This window comes from Polypterus senegalus, chromosome 13, assembly GCF_016835505.1.
Source record: "Polypterus senegalus isolate Bchr_013 chromosome 13, ASM1683550v1, whole genome shotgun sequence".
Lineage (NCBI taxonomy): Eukaryota > Metazoa > Chordata > Cladistia > Polypteriformes > Polypteridae > Polypterus > Polypterus senegalus.
This window is the reverse complement of record NC_053166.1, coordinates 80,027,109-80,043,841: the sequence shown is the minus strand read 5'-3', so window position 1 is coordinate 80,043,841 and position 16,733 is coordinate 80,027,109. Positions and strand designations below refer to the sequence as shown.

The window sequence follows — 16,733 nt, the reverse complement described above, 5'->3', positions numbered from 1 at the left end:
AATAAGTGTTGCTGGTGAAAGGCCTTCTACTGCTTCATGAGCTCCGGTGCCTGGGCTCTTTCAACTACTTTAAACATCTAAGCTTTTGGCACTCCAGAGATGTACTAAAGGAACAGCAGTACAAATCAAGAGGCCGTTCTAAAGACCTGCCACTTTAAACATGCAGACGCTGAACTTGAAAATGTAATTTGCACAGCAAACCCAACTCTTTCTGCTTTGAAGGAATTAATTTTTTTTCTACTTTCAGTTTACTATGTAGTCTGTTCTCCTCAAGGATCAGGGTCAAAAGCAGCAAGAGGAGGAGACATGAGTAAGAGACAGACAACAGCCCTGGATGCAACCACAGGAGCATTCACTACCAAAAACTCTTTACTCACACCTTATTAGATAATCAATCCACTTTCTGATCATGCCTGTTTTGTTGCACAGTTGTCGGAAGTCAGAGCTAATAGTACCAGCATCTTACTAAAAGCCAGAAGCAATCCTGGAGTGTACACTTTAGAGTAAAATGTTTCACATTCAACCACCACTTATTCATACCTCAGTGAATTTGGCGTCATCAATGAAAATAAAGTGCACATCTTTGAAATGTAGTAGGAAACAAAACACTTGCTGAAACCACGTATGGAGATGGGGGCAAAACTTATATCTTTAAAGATGTCAAATACTAGCCGAGCCCCGCGGCTCCGCCCACGTAGAAGTGAAACAGGACAGTGAGGAGGTCTCTGCCTGGCTCCCTACTCCTGATGTCATGCTTCCCCTTCCCCTCGGTCCACAGTCTCTGTCTCGGATTAGCGTGAATAAATCGCTCCTGTAAGTGAATTATGATACTAAACGCGATCACAGAAGTCGCAAGATCAACCAAAATGTTCAAGGAAATTATAGAAAAAACCTGCTCTAAATCTGTTAAGTAGTTCTCTCGTGAAAAGTGGACAGACAGACAGATGGATTTTACACATATAGAGAGATAAAGATGACAATAAGTTTAAAGTGCATACACAAACAAACTTGGAGAGAAAAAGATCAAAGGTAACAAAGTGTTGCTAGAGGCAGACATGCTACACTGACAAATGTGCAAAAAGAAATGATTTAAGGCAAAATAAATAAAAATGAAGGAAGGCAGATTGAGTAAATAATGTATGTGGAGACATCAGGCACTATTGTACCCAAAAACAACAGAGAGCTGGGCTCAGTTTAAGGAGTGTCTTTTTCACAATTGGCTTAATTAAATTATGCAACAAAAGGCGTTTCTCAGAAACTAATCCTAAGCTCCAGTCATGAAATATATTAAAACAACTGGGTTGTATATTGAGAGTTTATTAAATTATCTAGGCAATACTTTGCTATTATGTCAGCACCATTTAGCTAAGTTTGCATTTGTCACGAGTGTTAGATCATGGTGACACTTCACGGCACTAGGGCACTGGGTTTGAATGGTGGGCTAATCGATATACGTGTGGATGCTGCATGTGTTGTCCATGTTTGCATGGGCTTGCTCCTACCTTGTCCCTGTTGCTTTCAAGATAGGGCTTTTGTCTCCTGCAACCTTGGATTGAGTAGGTTTTTAAAAAGTGGATAAATGATCACTGGCTTCTGAAAAGTTAACATGCATATGAGTGTCTTTGTATCTGTTCGGCTGCTATATCAACTGATTACGCCTCTAAATATTTGTAGAAGTGCACTTTATTATTATAAATATTCATAAGGCACCATCTGTTGAAATGACAAATCCAATGCATTTTATTGCCATATGCATTACAAAATACATTCCATCGGATGGTGCACTACAAAATTTAACGCTATGGTCTACGTTGATTACTTAGATTTCAAGATATCTTAGATGGATAGCACAGTGACCCTATAAACCTATAAGATTAATAAGGTTCACACAGACAATGGGTCAGACTTGATGGCTATTTTCCTACTGGATTTAAAAAAGTTTTGCTTGCATTAATCGGGTTTATCCAATCTTGAACATCCAGTCAGCATAATAACTTGTTTGAGCTTCAAATATACCAAAAAGGTAAAACCGAGTATCATTTACATAGAAAAAAAAATCAACAATATGACTGATTAAATGGGTAACCGTTCAGAGCTACAGTTGGTACTTAACAGCTGAATAAACTCTGGCAGTGAAAGAGAAATACCATGACAAACAACTCATCGAGCTAATCACAAACAGATTATGGCAAATGATGACTCAAACACATACTACTACTGTTAGACAAAAGAAGTTATACTTAAACAATCCAGCTAATTAAATGCTGCTCAATTTTTCATTGTTATATACTGTAGGTGAACCTTGATTATTTCCGAGTTAATGCCCTGCGTATATTAAGATCTTATGCATAACCCATTATGTGACAAAACAAAAGGGCCCCAAAGAAAATCTCTACCTGAGCCAAACAACTCACCAAAGATCAACTTATTAATGGATGCTAATAAGAGAATTTGTCGAAAGTATGCTGTACATAGTATAATGGAGTATACCAGAAGGTCAAAAGAGGACATGGTGTCCTTCATTTTCCTTCTTAGGTCTTAGTGTGGCTAGAATTCGGCACACATGTGACTTAATATAAAACACCCTCAGATCAACAGAGTTGTCCAGAAGTTGAACAACAATTTTGCTTTCACTGTCTAGAGAAGATAATATGAGATTGACTGCTATGCTGGTAAACATTAAATTCAGCATGTAACCCCAGATAACACCAAGAATAAAGCCCTCCAGGTTTAGACAGTGGGTGAAAGAATGAGCAAGCCAGCATTACAGAAATACAAACACAGAGAGAAGAGGCAAATAGATTATAGACCGAGAAGTCAATACAAAAACAAGAAGGTGACCGCAGGGTCAGAGGCAGAAAGACTTGGGAGTATATTTGGGGGCTGGGGGGGATTGGGTGGTGCTAAGAAATGCAGGCAGAGACAAAGAGGCAGACCAACCATCAAACAAGCAGGCAGGCAGAAGGCCAAGTAAGCTACAATAGTATTAGTTTATATATAAGTCTTCAAATCATCACCATCTTCACTTGTATTTTATATTTAACATTTCAGCTTGTTTTTTTACCTTTTATTGCTGTACATTCCTTTTTTCTTGTTTATTTTGTAAATTATAATACAGTATGCTTGGCTTTACTGTCTGTAGTAAAGCATTACTAAATTATATTAAATTGAACTGACAGGCACAAAGATAGAGGAGCCTATGACTGACAGGCATCTAGTCTCATCATCACTGATTTTGCTTACTTGCTATGCTATTTTAAATATTTGTGAGCAAAACAACCCACTGGTCTATTTTATTTTCTGCTTGGCACCTAATGGTGTACTTTAATTATTTTTGGCAATAAGTACATTTGCAGCATGAAAGTGGGCTTAAATACCCCAACCTCCCCCCAAACTCCACCCGACCTTCTGCTGACTGGCACATTAAATTTGTGGCTGCTTTTGCTACCAACACTGTGACCTGCATAGTGACACATCATTAAGTCCACTGGACTGAAACCCATTGCTCCCCACCTTCCATTCACACTGCTGTCTCTGTGCCAGCCTACACACAAACACACATCTCAAACCTGCTATGCATATACTACATAAATCCACATGAAAATGTACTGACAGAACAACAAAAAAGAGACTGGTTAGACAAGAAAGGAGTGGTAAAATTAATATAATGGCAGGCCCAAGCACTCATGTGTCCAATCATGTAGGTGTAATGACCCACCTTCAAACACTCGCAAACAGAGGCACTCACACAGACGCTACTAAGATGCAGCATGCTCGACTAATCAAGTAAATGGCCCAGGCATCTCCAGAAAGAGGCTCATTCCTGCTAAAACAAACACGAAGCCAAGGGGACAGAGTACCAAAACTCAACACTGTCCATGATCTACCATAAGAGCTGGCCACTTTTCAGCCACTGTCCCTGGCGCTTGGTCAACACTGAATAGGTCTCTGTTTCCTTAGCAACGCTGACGAAGCTCGTCGTTAAGGGTCTAGCAGTGCTTAGCAACAGTTACCTCCACAAGATGATGGTTGTAAAAAATGACTTGTTTTATTTTCCTCTGTATGTGAAAAAAATATTTCCACTTAAGAATCCCAAAATGAGTCAATGAATGAGAGTTAATAAGGAGAAACTAAGCCCCAAAAATGTGAGAAGTTAGAAAAGTACTGTCTACTATTAAACTAAAATCATGTTGACAATTAGTTAGTGATGCAAGTGTATAACCACCAAGTACAACCTCTCATCAGAATTAATGGGAATAATATTCTAAAAGTAAAAGGAAAGTGCTGTGAATTATATTTTTAACTGAAAAAGAGCAGGCAACGTTTCTTTCATATTTTTAACAATATGCCCCAATCACTATAGCTGTGTGACCTTCATTTTGCTAGCTATCACCCCATCTCTCGCTCTCCTCCTGCTCCTCCTCCTCTTTTTCTCTGCTCTCTTCCTTTTCTTCTCTGCCTCACCCTCAGGGTATTTTACTTTCTCACATACACACTCAGTTTATGTACATGTTGTTGTTTACAGCTTTCCCTATTTCCACAATTTTTTTCTTTTCTTCCACATTGGTTTTCTGCATAAATGAGTATCCCAGGCATGACTTGATAAATCATTTATTATCCAAGATTCACACACATATTTAGTGTTAATAATGTTACATTTCATTCTCCACCATTTTATTTAATTAAAATATAGTATTATAGTTAGACGTCTGATGTTAAAATAATGCATAAACACATTAGACATATATTTACACTATATAGAGTGCATATATAGTATTTATATAAATATATGTATACACAGTATCATGTACAGTATATGTGACTAGGGGGCATTTTAAGGGTTCTGCTGATGGTGTTCCCCTGCCACTCCAGGGGTTGGGGCTGTGTGATAACACCTTGTCTTTTTCTACTCCTGCACACCAGAAGATTAATGGCCTTTCCTAATCTGACATAATGTCCGGTGTCCACCTGCCTGGACACGTCTCTTCCTGCCAAAAATCAACATAACCTGAAACTTGGCCATCTCTGAGTCAGTTCAATCTTGGACACCCGTCTCAAAATATGTTATTTCAATGCTTTGAATCGTTTCGAAGCTTTTTTTGGAAAAATCAGTTATATGGGGCTTACCTGTGAGTGCCCTAAATCTTCTTAATGTATCCGATAGATAAATATAGACACACACACATTATTATTTACTCTATATATATAAAATCCCAGAGGTGGGTAAGTAACTAGTTACATTTACTCCATTACATTTACTTGAGTAACTTTTTAAAAAAATTGTACTTCTAAGAGTAGTTTACTGCACCATACTTTTTACTTTTACTTTAGTACATTTATGAAGAAGAAACGCTACTCTTACTCCGCTACATTGGGCAACACTCGAATCGTTACTTTATTTCCATTATCTATGCTATATTTTTGCCAGAGGGAAGCTGCCAGTGGACCCACTGCATGACTGTTTCAACAATCAGACATAGCAATAATAATCACAGGACTCCGTTTCACCAATTAGACGTAGCAACAATAATTTTAAGACTCCGTTTGACCAATCATACGTAGCAACAATAATCACATGGCTCCGTTTCACAAATCAGACGTAGCTATGCATTCACATGACCACACACAAACTGTGGCGGCATATTGGCACAAACTCCTCATAAACAGTGGACAGGGAAAGAAAGAATACAAGTGGAACCTCGGTTTGCAAGCATACAGTAATTTGTTCCGGAAACGTGCTTGCAATCCAAAGCACTCATATATCAAAGTGAATTTCCCCATAAGAAATAATGGAAACTCAGATGATTCGTTCCACAACCTAGGACTATTCATATAAAAATGATTAATACAAAATATAAAGTAAAAATACATAAAACAAATTAACCTGCACTTTACCTTTGAAAAGAATCATGGCTGGTGTGAGTGAGTTTCTAAACTCTTATGGGATTTCACCCAATGGGATGACACACGGAAAAGCGTCCTGAAGGAACCCAGCGCTGTAGCAGTTTGCCATAAAAGTGAACCCGAAAAGATTGCCGTCATGCTATAAGCACCTGCTGTTGATGGGAGATTCAAGGAACAAGGAACATTATAAATTTGCAGGGCACAGTATTACTTGGCCACTAACCTGAGCATGACCCTGCCTGATTGCTGTGTCTGTGTATAGGAGAGTATCAGATTCTGCTACAGTAAATAACTGCGCTGTTCCTGTTTCAAGCTGAATAAAGATGGGGACTCACACGTCACAGCACACACACGTGGTCACAATCCTGTAGTAAACAGCATATGCTCGTATGGATGTTGACTATATGAGTTAGGCACGCCAACTGACAATTGCCAACAATCCCGCAGCCGTGAGAGAGAAGAACAATCAGCTCATTTGTGATCATGTGACGCTCGGCAGACAAAGCGTATACGGACTACTCGTATTGCAAGACCTCACTCATTCATCAAGTCAAAATTTGTTAAAACTTTTTGCTTGTCTTGCAAAACACTCGCAAACCAAGTTACTCGCAATCCAAGGTTCCACTGTAGATAGATAGATAGATAGATAGATAGATAGATAGATAGATAGATAGATAGATAGATAGATACTTTATTAATCCCAAGGGGAAATTCACATAATCCAGCAGCAGTATACTGATACAAAGAAACAATATTAAATTAAATAGTAATAAAAATGAAAAAAAATTAAAATAAAATTAATGTTAGCATTTACTCCCCCAGGTGGAATTGAAGAGTCGCATAGTGTGGGGGAGGAACGATCTCTTTAGTCTGTCAGTGGAGCAGGACAGTGACAAAAGTCTGTCACTGAAGCTACTCCTCTGTCTGGAGATGATCCTGTTAAGTGGATGCAGTGGATTCTTCGTGATTGACAGGAGTTTGCTTAGTGCCCGTCGCTCTGCCACAGATGTTTACTGTACATGAAAAATGAGAGCAAACTCAATGCTGAAGCTTAACGATCACTTCACTGAGTGAAGAACAAGCACATTTTAACCAAACATGCACAGACACACACAGTCAAGGTAAAGTGAGACTTCTTGTACGTGCACAAGCTGCCTTATTCTAATGTTATTTTCTATCAGCTGTGCTATTTGGAGGGCAAGTGCATATGCAGTATTATACTGTCAGTGTACAGTATGTCTTGTCACTGTAAGTAGCTTGCACTGTTCAAACATACATGTTACCTACTGTTGGTATTTGCTTTAAAAGCTTTGTTGTGAAAAACTGAGATTTGGAACTTTGTGTTATTTGTGCATCTTTATTTTGTAAAGATGTTATTTATTTTTACTCATTTTTAATTTTATCATTTGGAAATAGCAGAATTTGCACATTATTGTATATTTTTGTCTGTCTTTTTACAACATTTCTAAAAAATAAATCATTTATTATGATCAAACAGTTACTCAGTGCTTGAGTAGTCTTTTCACCAAATACTTTTTTACTCTTACTTGAGTCATTTTTTGGATGACTACTTTTTACTTCTACTTGAGTAATATTATTTTGAAGTAACGCTACTCTTACTTGAGTACAATTTTTGGCTACTTGATTTTATGTGACGTTTATATGTGATGTTTTTGTCACGCTTCAAGTCAGGCTTATTTTAAAACCTACATATATATGTTTGGTATCATTCTTTTCAGAATTTATTGAACTTTAATGTGATGTTGTTAGAACAACGCCCACGGTCCAAAACTTCTCATTCGTGTGAATGCTATTGTCAGACACAGTTCCTGCTCTCTCAGCTCCAAGAGGGGTCGGAAATAAAAGACAAAGAGTAGAAGACAAAGTAGAATGTCCTAAAGAGGTTCAAAAATGTTGGCGCGATACACATGCAGAGGTGGTTAGAGATAATGAACGTATTAAAATTCGAAAGTCTCAAGAAACTGATAGTAAAGATCGCATTAGCGCTAACACACGGAAATTATTACTCAGTGAAATAACGGAACAGCGAAAAGAGATTGAATACATGGACATAGGTGATATGACATAAGTATGTAGATATTGTTTGGCTTTAAACTTTAAGTCGGAGACTCGTAGATCATCTAATTCGTGTTGCCTTCAGGGAAAAGTAGTGCTCCTTCCCAATGAAGAGGGATATCTGTGAGACTTAATAGATTTGTTGTTTAGTGAAAATGAAATCCACATACGCGAGTGGCAGAGACGCAAAGTAGCTGGTGCCAAGCGCAGCCCGGGGTGGTTGGCGAGCGAACCGAGAAAGGGGCAAAGCCCCCCTATTTGATAAATAATTTCAGTAAAGAAATTGAGCAAACAAAAAAAAAAAAGAAAAAAGTCTGAATTGGTGTAAACCACCCTAATTTGGGATGTTCATAAGAAATGTAATGATCTACTTTATGAGGTATAGATATATAATAAAAAGAGTAGTTGTGTCAGAAATCTGAAATATTAAAATGCTGGTTTCAGTTTAAATGTTTGAAGTCTAAATATTCTCAATTGTAATAGAAAGAGTTCCATAGAGAACTAAATCCAAAATCAAAAATAACATAGTTATAATCACTGACCTTGAAATAGTCTAATACGATACTCCACATGCTTATGTTTGAAATTTGTCATTTTTAAACTTGCGTGAGTGGCTCTTAGAATACCAGGACCATTGCTACAGAATTAAATATTAAAAATATTATCAGATTTATGATCAGCAAACTCGAAATAACATGACACTCCAAGTTCAATATAAAAAAATAACTTTGACCCCCCTCCCATCCCATTAGGGGGTGAACCCCTGGGGTCAGCTGATGTGGCCTACACAACTTCAAGTCCTTCTGGCTGTTTTTGCTGCAGACATCTATTGGTTTACTCTTTATCATAATAGTGTAATTTCCTGCACAAAATATGGTCCAAAAATGGCCTTAAAATTAGGGTTTTTCAGGTGTAAAGGGCTAAAAGTAGGAGGGAACCCCAAAAAGCTCAACATTTTGGATAACTAGACATCAGGGCAAAATGAACAGTATATCATATGTGAGGGTTTTCTCATACCAGTTAGTCCAGAGGTGCCAGACAAATAACCTGAAGTGATTTCAGTGTGTTCATAAGTAATTCTTATGAACACATTAAATAAAACACTACCATTTCATGTCTGCTTGTTTCAGTTTGCTATTATAAAGAGCATGTGAAAGTGATGACCACAATTATTATTGATGTTTGTGTAGTACTCTGTTGTGGGTATGAATTACTAAACCTTCTTCCAAATGTTAACTAGTCACTAATGAGTGGATAGGGGTGATTAGAGTTAAGAGCTTCAATCAAGGTATATGACAACAACCTAGAAGATAGTCTGCAACTGCTTTATTATAAAAGCAAACATAATGGCGATTTTTACAAAGGGAGGATTTCTTCCCATAATAGACTTTTAGCTTTCTTTGTCAGAAGACATATGTTGTATATACAGTACATAGTTCATCTTACAAAGATGGAAATTGTGCGCCCAAATCCAAAAATATTTACTTGAACTTACAATGCTCCACCCTCCACTAGTGCAAGACAACCTTCAAATACAGGCCACTCTCCACCTCAGGGATTTGAATGCTATATAGCATCTTTGGTTCACAATTATTTTTGCACCTGTTCATATCCAAATATCCGAAGAGGTTTGTAATCTTACAATAAAGACTAGAAATCATTATGGTTTCCAAGGCATGAAAAGAGGACAAAGCTTGGAATGGCAGTCATGATAGCTACTGTCACAAAGCCTCCAGGGCTTGAGTTGGATTCTAGCCCCACACTCTCTTTGTGTTTCTGTGGGATTTGTTTGGGCACTCAGGTTTCTTCACTCAAAAATAAACTGACATCACTGGAAAAAGGAAAGGAATGACACAGCAGTGTAGTGGGTAGCATTGTGGCCTCCAAGGCCTTGAGCCTTGGTATGGTCATTGCCCATATGGCAGTGCTACATTACATCTGTGTCTACACAGGTTTTCTCCAGGTACACCATCTTCTTCACATATCAAAGAAGAGTGTGTTACATTAATCATCACCTGTGAATTTGGTCCATGAGAAAAAAATGTAGGTGTGTATACACACTGCAATGGACTAGCACCATATCCAGTCTTGGTCACTGCCAGCAAAACACAATTTCCTTAAACAATTGATGGAAAAATTGAATCCTAAAATGTAAGATGTGTGTTATTGTGAGGAGCAGCTCTAAACCAGTGGTGATTGACTTTATGCTGACCTTCACGTTGGAGGGCTGCTTTGCTCACAGCAGGTCCTATTGGATTTCACAATACAGATGCAAGTGGAAGCAAAATAAATAAATAAGCTGCATGAATGCATGACGGATGACCTAGTAATTCACGTGGGATCTCCCATACCAGAAAATTAATATTAAAGAGTTATTCATCAACTCCTCTCGAAACAGGAGATGAGAGAATGAGAAGGAGTGCTCTCTGGCTCCAGAGTGTCGCTGGCAATCAGGTGGCCGATTAATCCGACCCCCACATTCTTTGTAGCATGCAGCTCTTGCTGAAGACCGCTGTGTGCTTAAGATAAATAGCAGGGGATCAGTACCCAGCAAAAGAAACTGCTCCATCATCAAGTCTCTCTCTCTTTCTCTCTCTCTCTCGCAAAGATCAGGCATAGAAATGTGAGTCTCGATAAATAACAGAACAGGATAATGAAAGAGCCATGAACAGCATACTTATGTTGGGTGATTTGTGCCTATATCAGAAAAGGCCAGTCACCAACACACACGTTATATAGCTGCGAAGCAGCAGACAGCCATCACTAATCGTCTGTAGTGTTTGAGCAAGTCACTCCCCCAACCAATGAAATGTCAGATGTGAAAAGAATTACAATCAATTTGGTGGCACCCATGACACAGCGAGGTCAACTCTGATTAAATTGGCACGGAACATTAGTCGCTCTGTCAAAAGGGGTGGCTGTCAGATGAACTCTGACACAGGAAGGTCACAGGTCAGCAATGACACACTCCATTGGTGACCCTGCCAGCCCCACCCCCCCACCTTACTCTTGGACCGCTTTAACTAAATTAGCGATCCATTTCCTGGACTTGCGTAATTACTTTACAAGATTTCAACAGGTTACTGAGGCAACAGAGTGAAGCTGGTGGTTGAGGGCAGCTGTCATATAACTTCAGGAAAAAAGAGGCCCTCGTCTTTTAGATGTTCTACATGCTACAATCCAACACAAAGACAGGCTTATAGAGTAGAGGATCATGGACAAGCAGCACAAAAATAGACTTGGTGAAAACAGAAAGGCAAAGGGCATAGTAGTGCATGCCACTCCACTTGATATGGACTTGAAGCACAAAGGGCACACCTTGCATCTTTCAAAGCACAGAAACTGCACATCTTCTGAAGGTCAGTTGCGTATTAAAGCACAACATCATAGCCTCTTGTCCCTCAGCCACTTGAAACACAGATTGAAAATTCATTAAAAGAGCTGTATGCATTGTGGGTATGTGGTAAGAGTGGCACAGAGCCATGTCACTACAGGCTATAAGTCCTGACATCACTCATGGATACTTACCGAGGTGTTCTGGCACTGAATGCAGGAGCTGTTGAAGCGCACAGCTGGCACCCGCTGGACTTTTCCCTGGATGTTAAAGATGCATTCATAGTTCTTTTGGCCTGACTGGGGCTGGGGCAGGTTGCGTGCCCGCAGAGTGATGGGACGGGGCATGCCAGCAGGAACCAGGATGTCACTGCTTGGAATAATCTGAGGGCAGCCCTGAAGAATAAAAAAAAGAAGGAAGTTAGATTTGCTTGACCTTACTTTAAAACTGACATCTTCTTTGAAATAAAAGGCAATAAAAAGAGAACAGAGATCAAAAACAAAGTGATTCAGGAACACAAATCCCAAAAACACAGATGGGAACATTTTGTGAGCAGAACATCAATGTACCTGAGTGTGGTACCACCCCTGTGAGCTACCAATTCTTTCCCAATTGGGTAAAAGAAAACTAGGACTGCCGGAGTTTTGTGATCTCACCTAAAAGAGTCACATTCATGGCTGTATTTCAAGTCTCATAAAGTGTCCACCACTTTCTATATTCTGACCTTAATCTATCTATGGCAATGTGTTTCATAGCTGATGTTAAGACACCATCAATGAAGGATGACAAAACAAGTAACTTGCAGCTAATATCAATACATGCATTTTTTATGATCAAAAAACTAGCTGTAACCATCAAAAGCATGACTCTAAGAAACACATAACTGCTCCTAATGTGAAAATCATAACCATTTAAAAAACAACCGAAATGAAGTAAAATTTCATGGAGAGCATCTGAGAAATCCTCAGAGAAAGACCTTTTGACAAGCTGCATTAGAACATGTACTGAAGGAGGAAGCTGTTCCACCTTACAAAAGCCCTTAATTCTTAAAATACTTAACAAACTGAATTACAGTATGACGTTTTGTTATAGGTGACCTCAAGTATTTAGTCTAGTGCCACCAGATGTGACCTGGGAGACCTACTGCAACCAATGATTTCTAACTATCTAGATGCTCATTGTTTCAATCTGATCTGTCCAAAACAGAACCAACGCCTTTGCTGACATCATTATACATCAGGAAACAACCATGGATAGAATGCAAATCCACTGCAAATCACACTTGCTTACACTGGTTGAATCAAAAGCTGCCTGTGAGCCTAACTTGCACTTATTTGGCATAAGGCACTAAACTGGAGTATTCAAAGAAAACACATAGAGGACTGAAATAAACACACATCTACTATATAATAAAATACCATAGTCTGTGTGTGTGTGTTTATTTCCTTCTGAGCAGTTTGATTAATCAGTTTGGCTTTGGTGACATGATTGAAAGAGGAATTGCCAAGCAAAAGAGGTCAAGATACACAAGGAGAAATAAATGGAAAGGGAGGCATGCTGAGAGTCATCCTCAAAGACGGGAAATATAAAAGAAAGCAAACAAGGCACCTGGAAATAACAGAAAACTTGAGGAAAAGAGTGCTGGGCAAGAGAGGTTCAAACACGCGGATAACGAGGAAAGGTACTGAAGGTACACTTTGGCCTACAAATATCAAATATGAAATACTAGCCGAAGCCCGTCGTAGCATAGTGTAAGAATAGGAACGGAAAACGATGAGAAATGAATTCAGTATAACAAAGGCTTAGGAAACCACCATCACAGTATAATGAAAATGGCAAGGAGTGAAACCAATGCCAATGGTCAAGTGAGTACCTTCCTGTAGCAGGCTACTGAAAACATAGACATATATAGATAGACGCCGCATTCATTGTGTTGCCCAGTCGACACGATAAGTCAGTGCGTCTGCCCTATTGCGAGTGGTAAAAGTGCCATTGAAACTAATACAGGTAGACGTGGAAACCGGGTTTTCTGATTAAAAAACAATAACGTTTTACACAGTATCTTTTACATACAACAGATTTTGGCGAATCGCTTACATGCAATTATTTTTATCCATTTATACACTAAATGCGTGCGTATCCCATGGTCTTAGAGTTGGTGGGTGTGGCTCTGTGGTTTGGTGGGCATGGCTCTCTGTCTTGCGTGTGCTCTCTGTCTTGCTTACCCTTAGTTAGAGTTGGCGGGCGGGGCTCTGTGAGTTGGCAATCGTGGCTCTCTGTCTTGCATGTGGTGTAAAGTCAACGTGGCTCAGATGTGCATGTGGACTTTTGCACAGACGAAAGCGACTGAGGCTGTGTTTGGTGAGTTGTTGCGTGCCTCGAAAGCGATGCTGGACTCGGGAGGAAGGTTACAGTTGACGTGTGTGGCTCTGTCGTGCGTATCCCATGAGGCGGTAGGAGGGTTAGAGTTTGCGGGCAGGGCTCTGTCGAGCATATCCCATGGTCTTAGAGTTGGCGGGTGGGGCTCTGTCTTGCTTGCGCTCACTGTCTTGCGTGCCCTCAGTGTCTTGCTTGCGCTCAGTGTCTTGCATGCCCTTAGTGAATTATATATATAGATTTTAAAATGTATTCGATTACAGATAAATTTAAATATTGAGTATAGCCCAAGACTGACAACTAGATACAGAGAATGTAGTGTGGATAGAACAATTGGAAGAAGGTATCAGGAGTATTGTGTCATTGAAGAATTAAGGTGAAGGTTAAAGGTAAGGTTTTTAAAACAGTTGTATGATCAGCAATAATGTATGGAGCTGAGACATGGGCAGTAAAGGGAGTACAAGAGAAGAAGTTAGGTGAATGTTGAGATGGATATGTGGAGTAACAAAAAAGGAAAAAAAAATTAGGCCATCAGAGGTACAACAAAAGAGTGAGCTATCTAAGAAAGTACAAGAACAAAGGTTGAAGTGGTATGGACATGTGACGAGGAGAGACAACGAATATGTGGGTAAAAAAACATGATGAGAATGGAAGTACAAGTGAAGAGAAAGCATGGAGGCCAAAGTGGAAGTGAATTGATAAAATAAAAGAAGATCTAAAGATAAAGGGCTTCACTGGAGAGGAAGTGCAGGGTAAGGTGTTTGGAGAAGGTTGATTAAGCACATTGACCCAACATAGAAGTGGGAAAAGATGAAGAAGAAGAAGAAGAAAAAGAAGAAGAAGAAGAAGAAGAATTCTATTACAGATAAAGGTGGCTATCTTATATATAAACGTCTACGCGTGGAGGTGTGTGTGTCTGTCTGTCCGGCCCAGATGTTTGAGGCAACCCAGAAGTGCGAGGCTACAGCATGAAGTTCAAAGAACTGGCAAGTCGGCCCTAAGGTAACAAGTCGGAAGAAGAAAGAAGTACGAAGCTACAACATGAAGCGGAAAGAAAGTGACTCCGTTACCAAAGTGAAACCGCTGAGGAAAGACAAACTCACTTAGGATCTAGGATCTTCCTGGTTTACTAACTGATTGACTGCCTGTTAAGATTAACCCAAAGTCCCTATATGAAGTCAAATGGCCCATCTATCCATGTATCTCTCCACTAGCAAACCTAACTAATCAACTTCAGAGTCACAGAAGCCAGAGCCAGCAACTGCAGTATGTGCAAGACAGGAACCAACCCTGCACAAAGCGCCACACTTCACCAATCATATAATCAAAACCAATTCAGAGTCATCCATTAGCTTAACAAGCATATATTCTCTACTACAAAAAGGTCTTTTGTTGTGTAGAGTTGCTGTGGACCTACCACACACAAACAGATTCCACCCTTACTATACACCACGATTCAAAATGGAGCAGGCTGCCTGGGGCACACTCATAATTCAAAAGCACATTTGCGCAGTGGGTATATAGAATTTATGTTGCCTTAAGTCGAAAAGCTGACAGCTCTTATTGTTTTCATATCGTGAGCCCCTCACCACCCTCCACCTCCCAATGTGCTTTCAACAGAAACGTCAGATCTGCTCATCAAATCTGTCATGGAAGCTTGAAAAGACACAGTGCACTTATCTTTCAAAATGTAACTCACATATACTTTTGAAAATCCACTTCTCTACACATTCGCTAGGCCTTTTTTAAAGGACACCGTGAAAGCACTGAGAGTCCTTTGCTCGCATAGATGTGAAAGGCACCTACTTGAGAGGCACTTGGAGAACAAGCAATGGCACATTCAAGTAGCCACTGTATACATGCAGCTGCTTCCCACTTCTGGAACAGGAGAAAAGTGTGTATGGAAAACAGACACTCCAGAGAGAAGCTGAGAGGAGACCCCAGACCCTACGGTCATATCTTAGACTGAAAATGCAGCTTGTGACAACAGATAAAAGATGGAAGAACTGTGTGAGTGCTTCCCGCATAAATGAGAAAGTTATTGTTTTTCAGTGAAGAAGCAGAAGGCATGCCTATAATTTGAATGGATAAAGAGTTAGCTTTGGCTACTCTGGCATACTTGTGAGCAATGTTTCTAAAGAGTATCCAACCACTTTGACTATTTTTCACTTTTTACTGTGTCACAATATGAAATTCAAATTAATTTAACTGACATTTTTTGTACCTATCAACATAAAAATAATAAAATATTAAAAAGTATGGTAAACCTACTGTATATTAGAATGGAAGATTATTAAAGAAGGAAAGTAGGTAGATAGGCCCATTAATACATCACAGCTAACAAACAAACAAACAAACAAATAAACAAATGAATAAATAAATGGGAGTAATAGTAAATAAGATGACAACATATAACAAAATAGCAGCTATCTACAAAGAAAGTGTTAGTAAATAGTCAGCAAGGGTTTGGGGAGGGAGCAGCTAGTCTTACCAGTGTAATCGTGGGAAACAAATATTTGATAGCAGTTGAGTGTAGAATATAATGATACTAAATCAACCCAGGCTCAAGACCAAAATGGTCAGGGTGACATCTCAAATTCTGGTGGTCAAAGGTGCATGATGAGATAAATATCACAAGTAACACTTGACAGTATGGGTGCAGGGTGCTAGGCATGATACTTAGGAGATGATGCGGGGGGTTAACCTGGTTAAATGACTCTATTGTGCCAGATCAGTTCTAAACTGGCCTCATAGGAGTGGATGTGAGCTTGTGCAAGTGTGCCCCGCAGTGGACTATCACCTGATCCTGCCTTTTTCTTGAAAGCTAGGACAGACTGAAGTTCCTTACAACCCTGAATTTGGATGAAACCGGTTAGAAAATGCATGGATTGACTTTCAAAATTAGACAACATCAAAATATCAAAAAGGGGGATTCCCTAGTGGCCTGCTGCTCATTTTAAATTATGGTAACTCTTTAGCTTAGTTACTGCAAAAAGGCATCTATTACTTTACTCTTATATACCAAAACCTTAACAAAGGTTTT

The 16,733-nt window shown here is 39.3% G+C and overlaps 1 protein-coding gene across 5 annotated transcripts in view; it reads right to left on the bottom strand.

Moving 5' to 3' along the window:
- The window catches only part of plxna3 (plexin A3), a 314,725-nt gene that overhangs the window by 97,873 nt on the left and 200,119 nt on the right, over positions 1–16,733 (bottom strand). For all 5 annotated transcript variants that reach the window (XM_039773770.1, XM_039773774.1, XM_039773773.1 and 2 more), the window contains exon 10: positions 11,509–11,709. In XM_039773770.1, the coding sequence (XP_039629704.1) occupies positions 11,509–11,709 (201 nt within the window). The remainder of the gene's footprint in view (positions 1–11,508; positions 11,710–16,733) is intronic.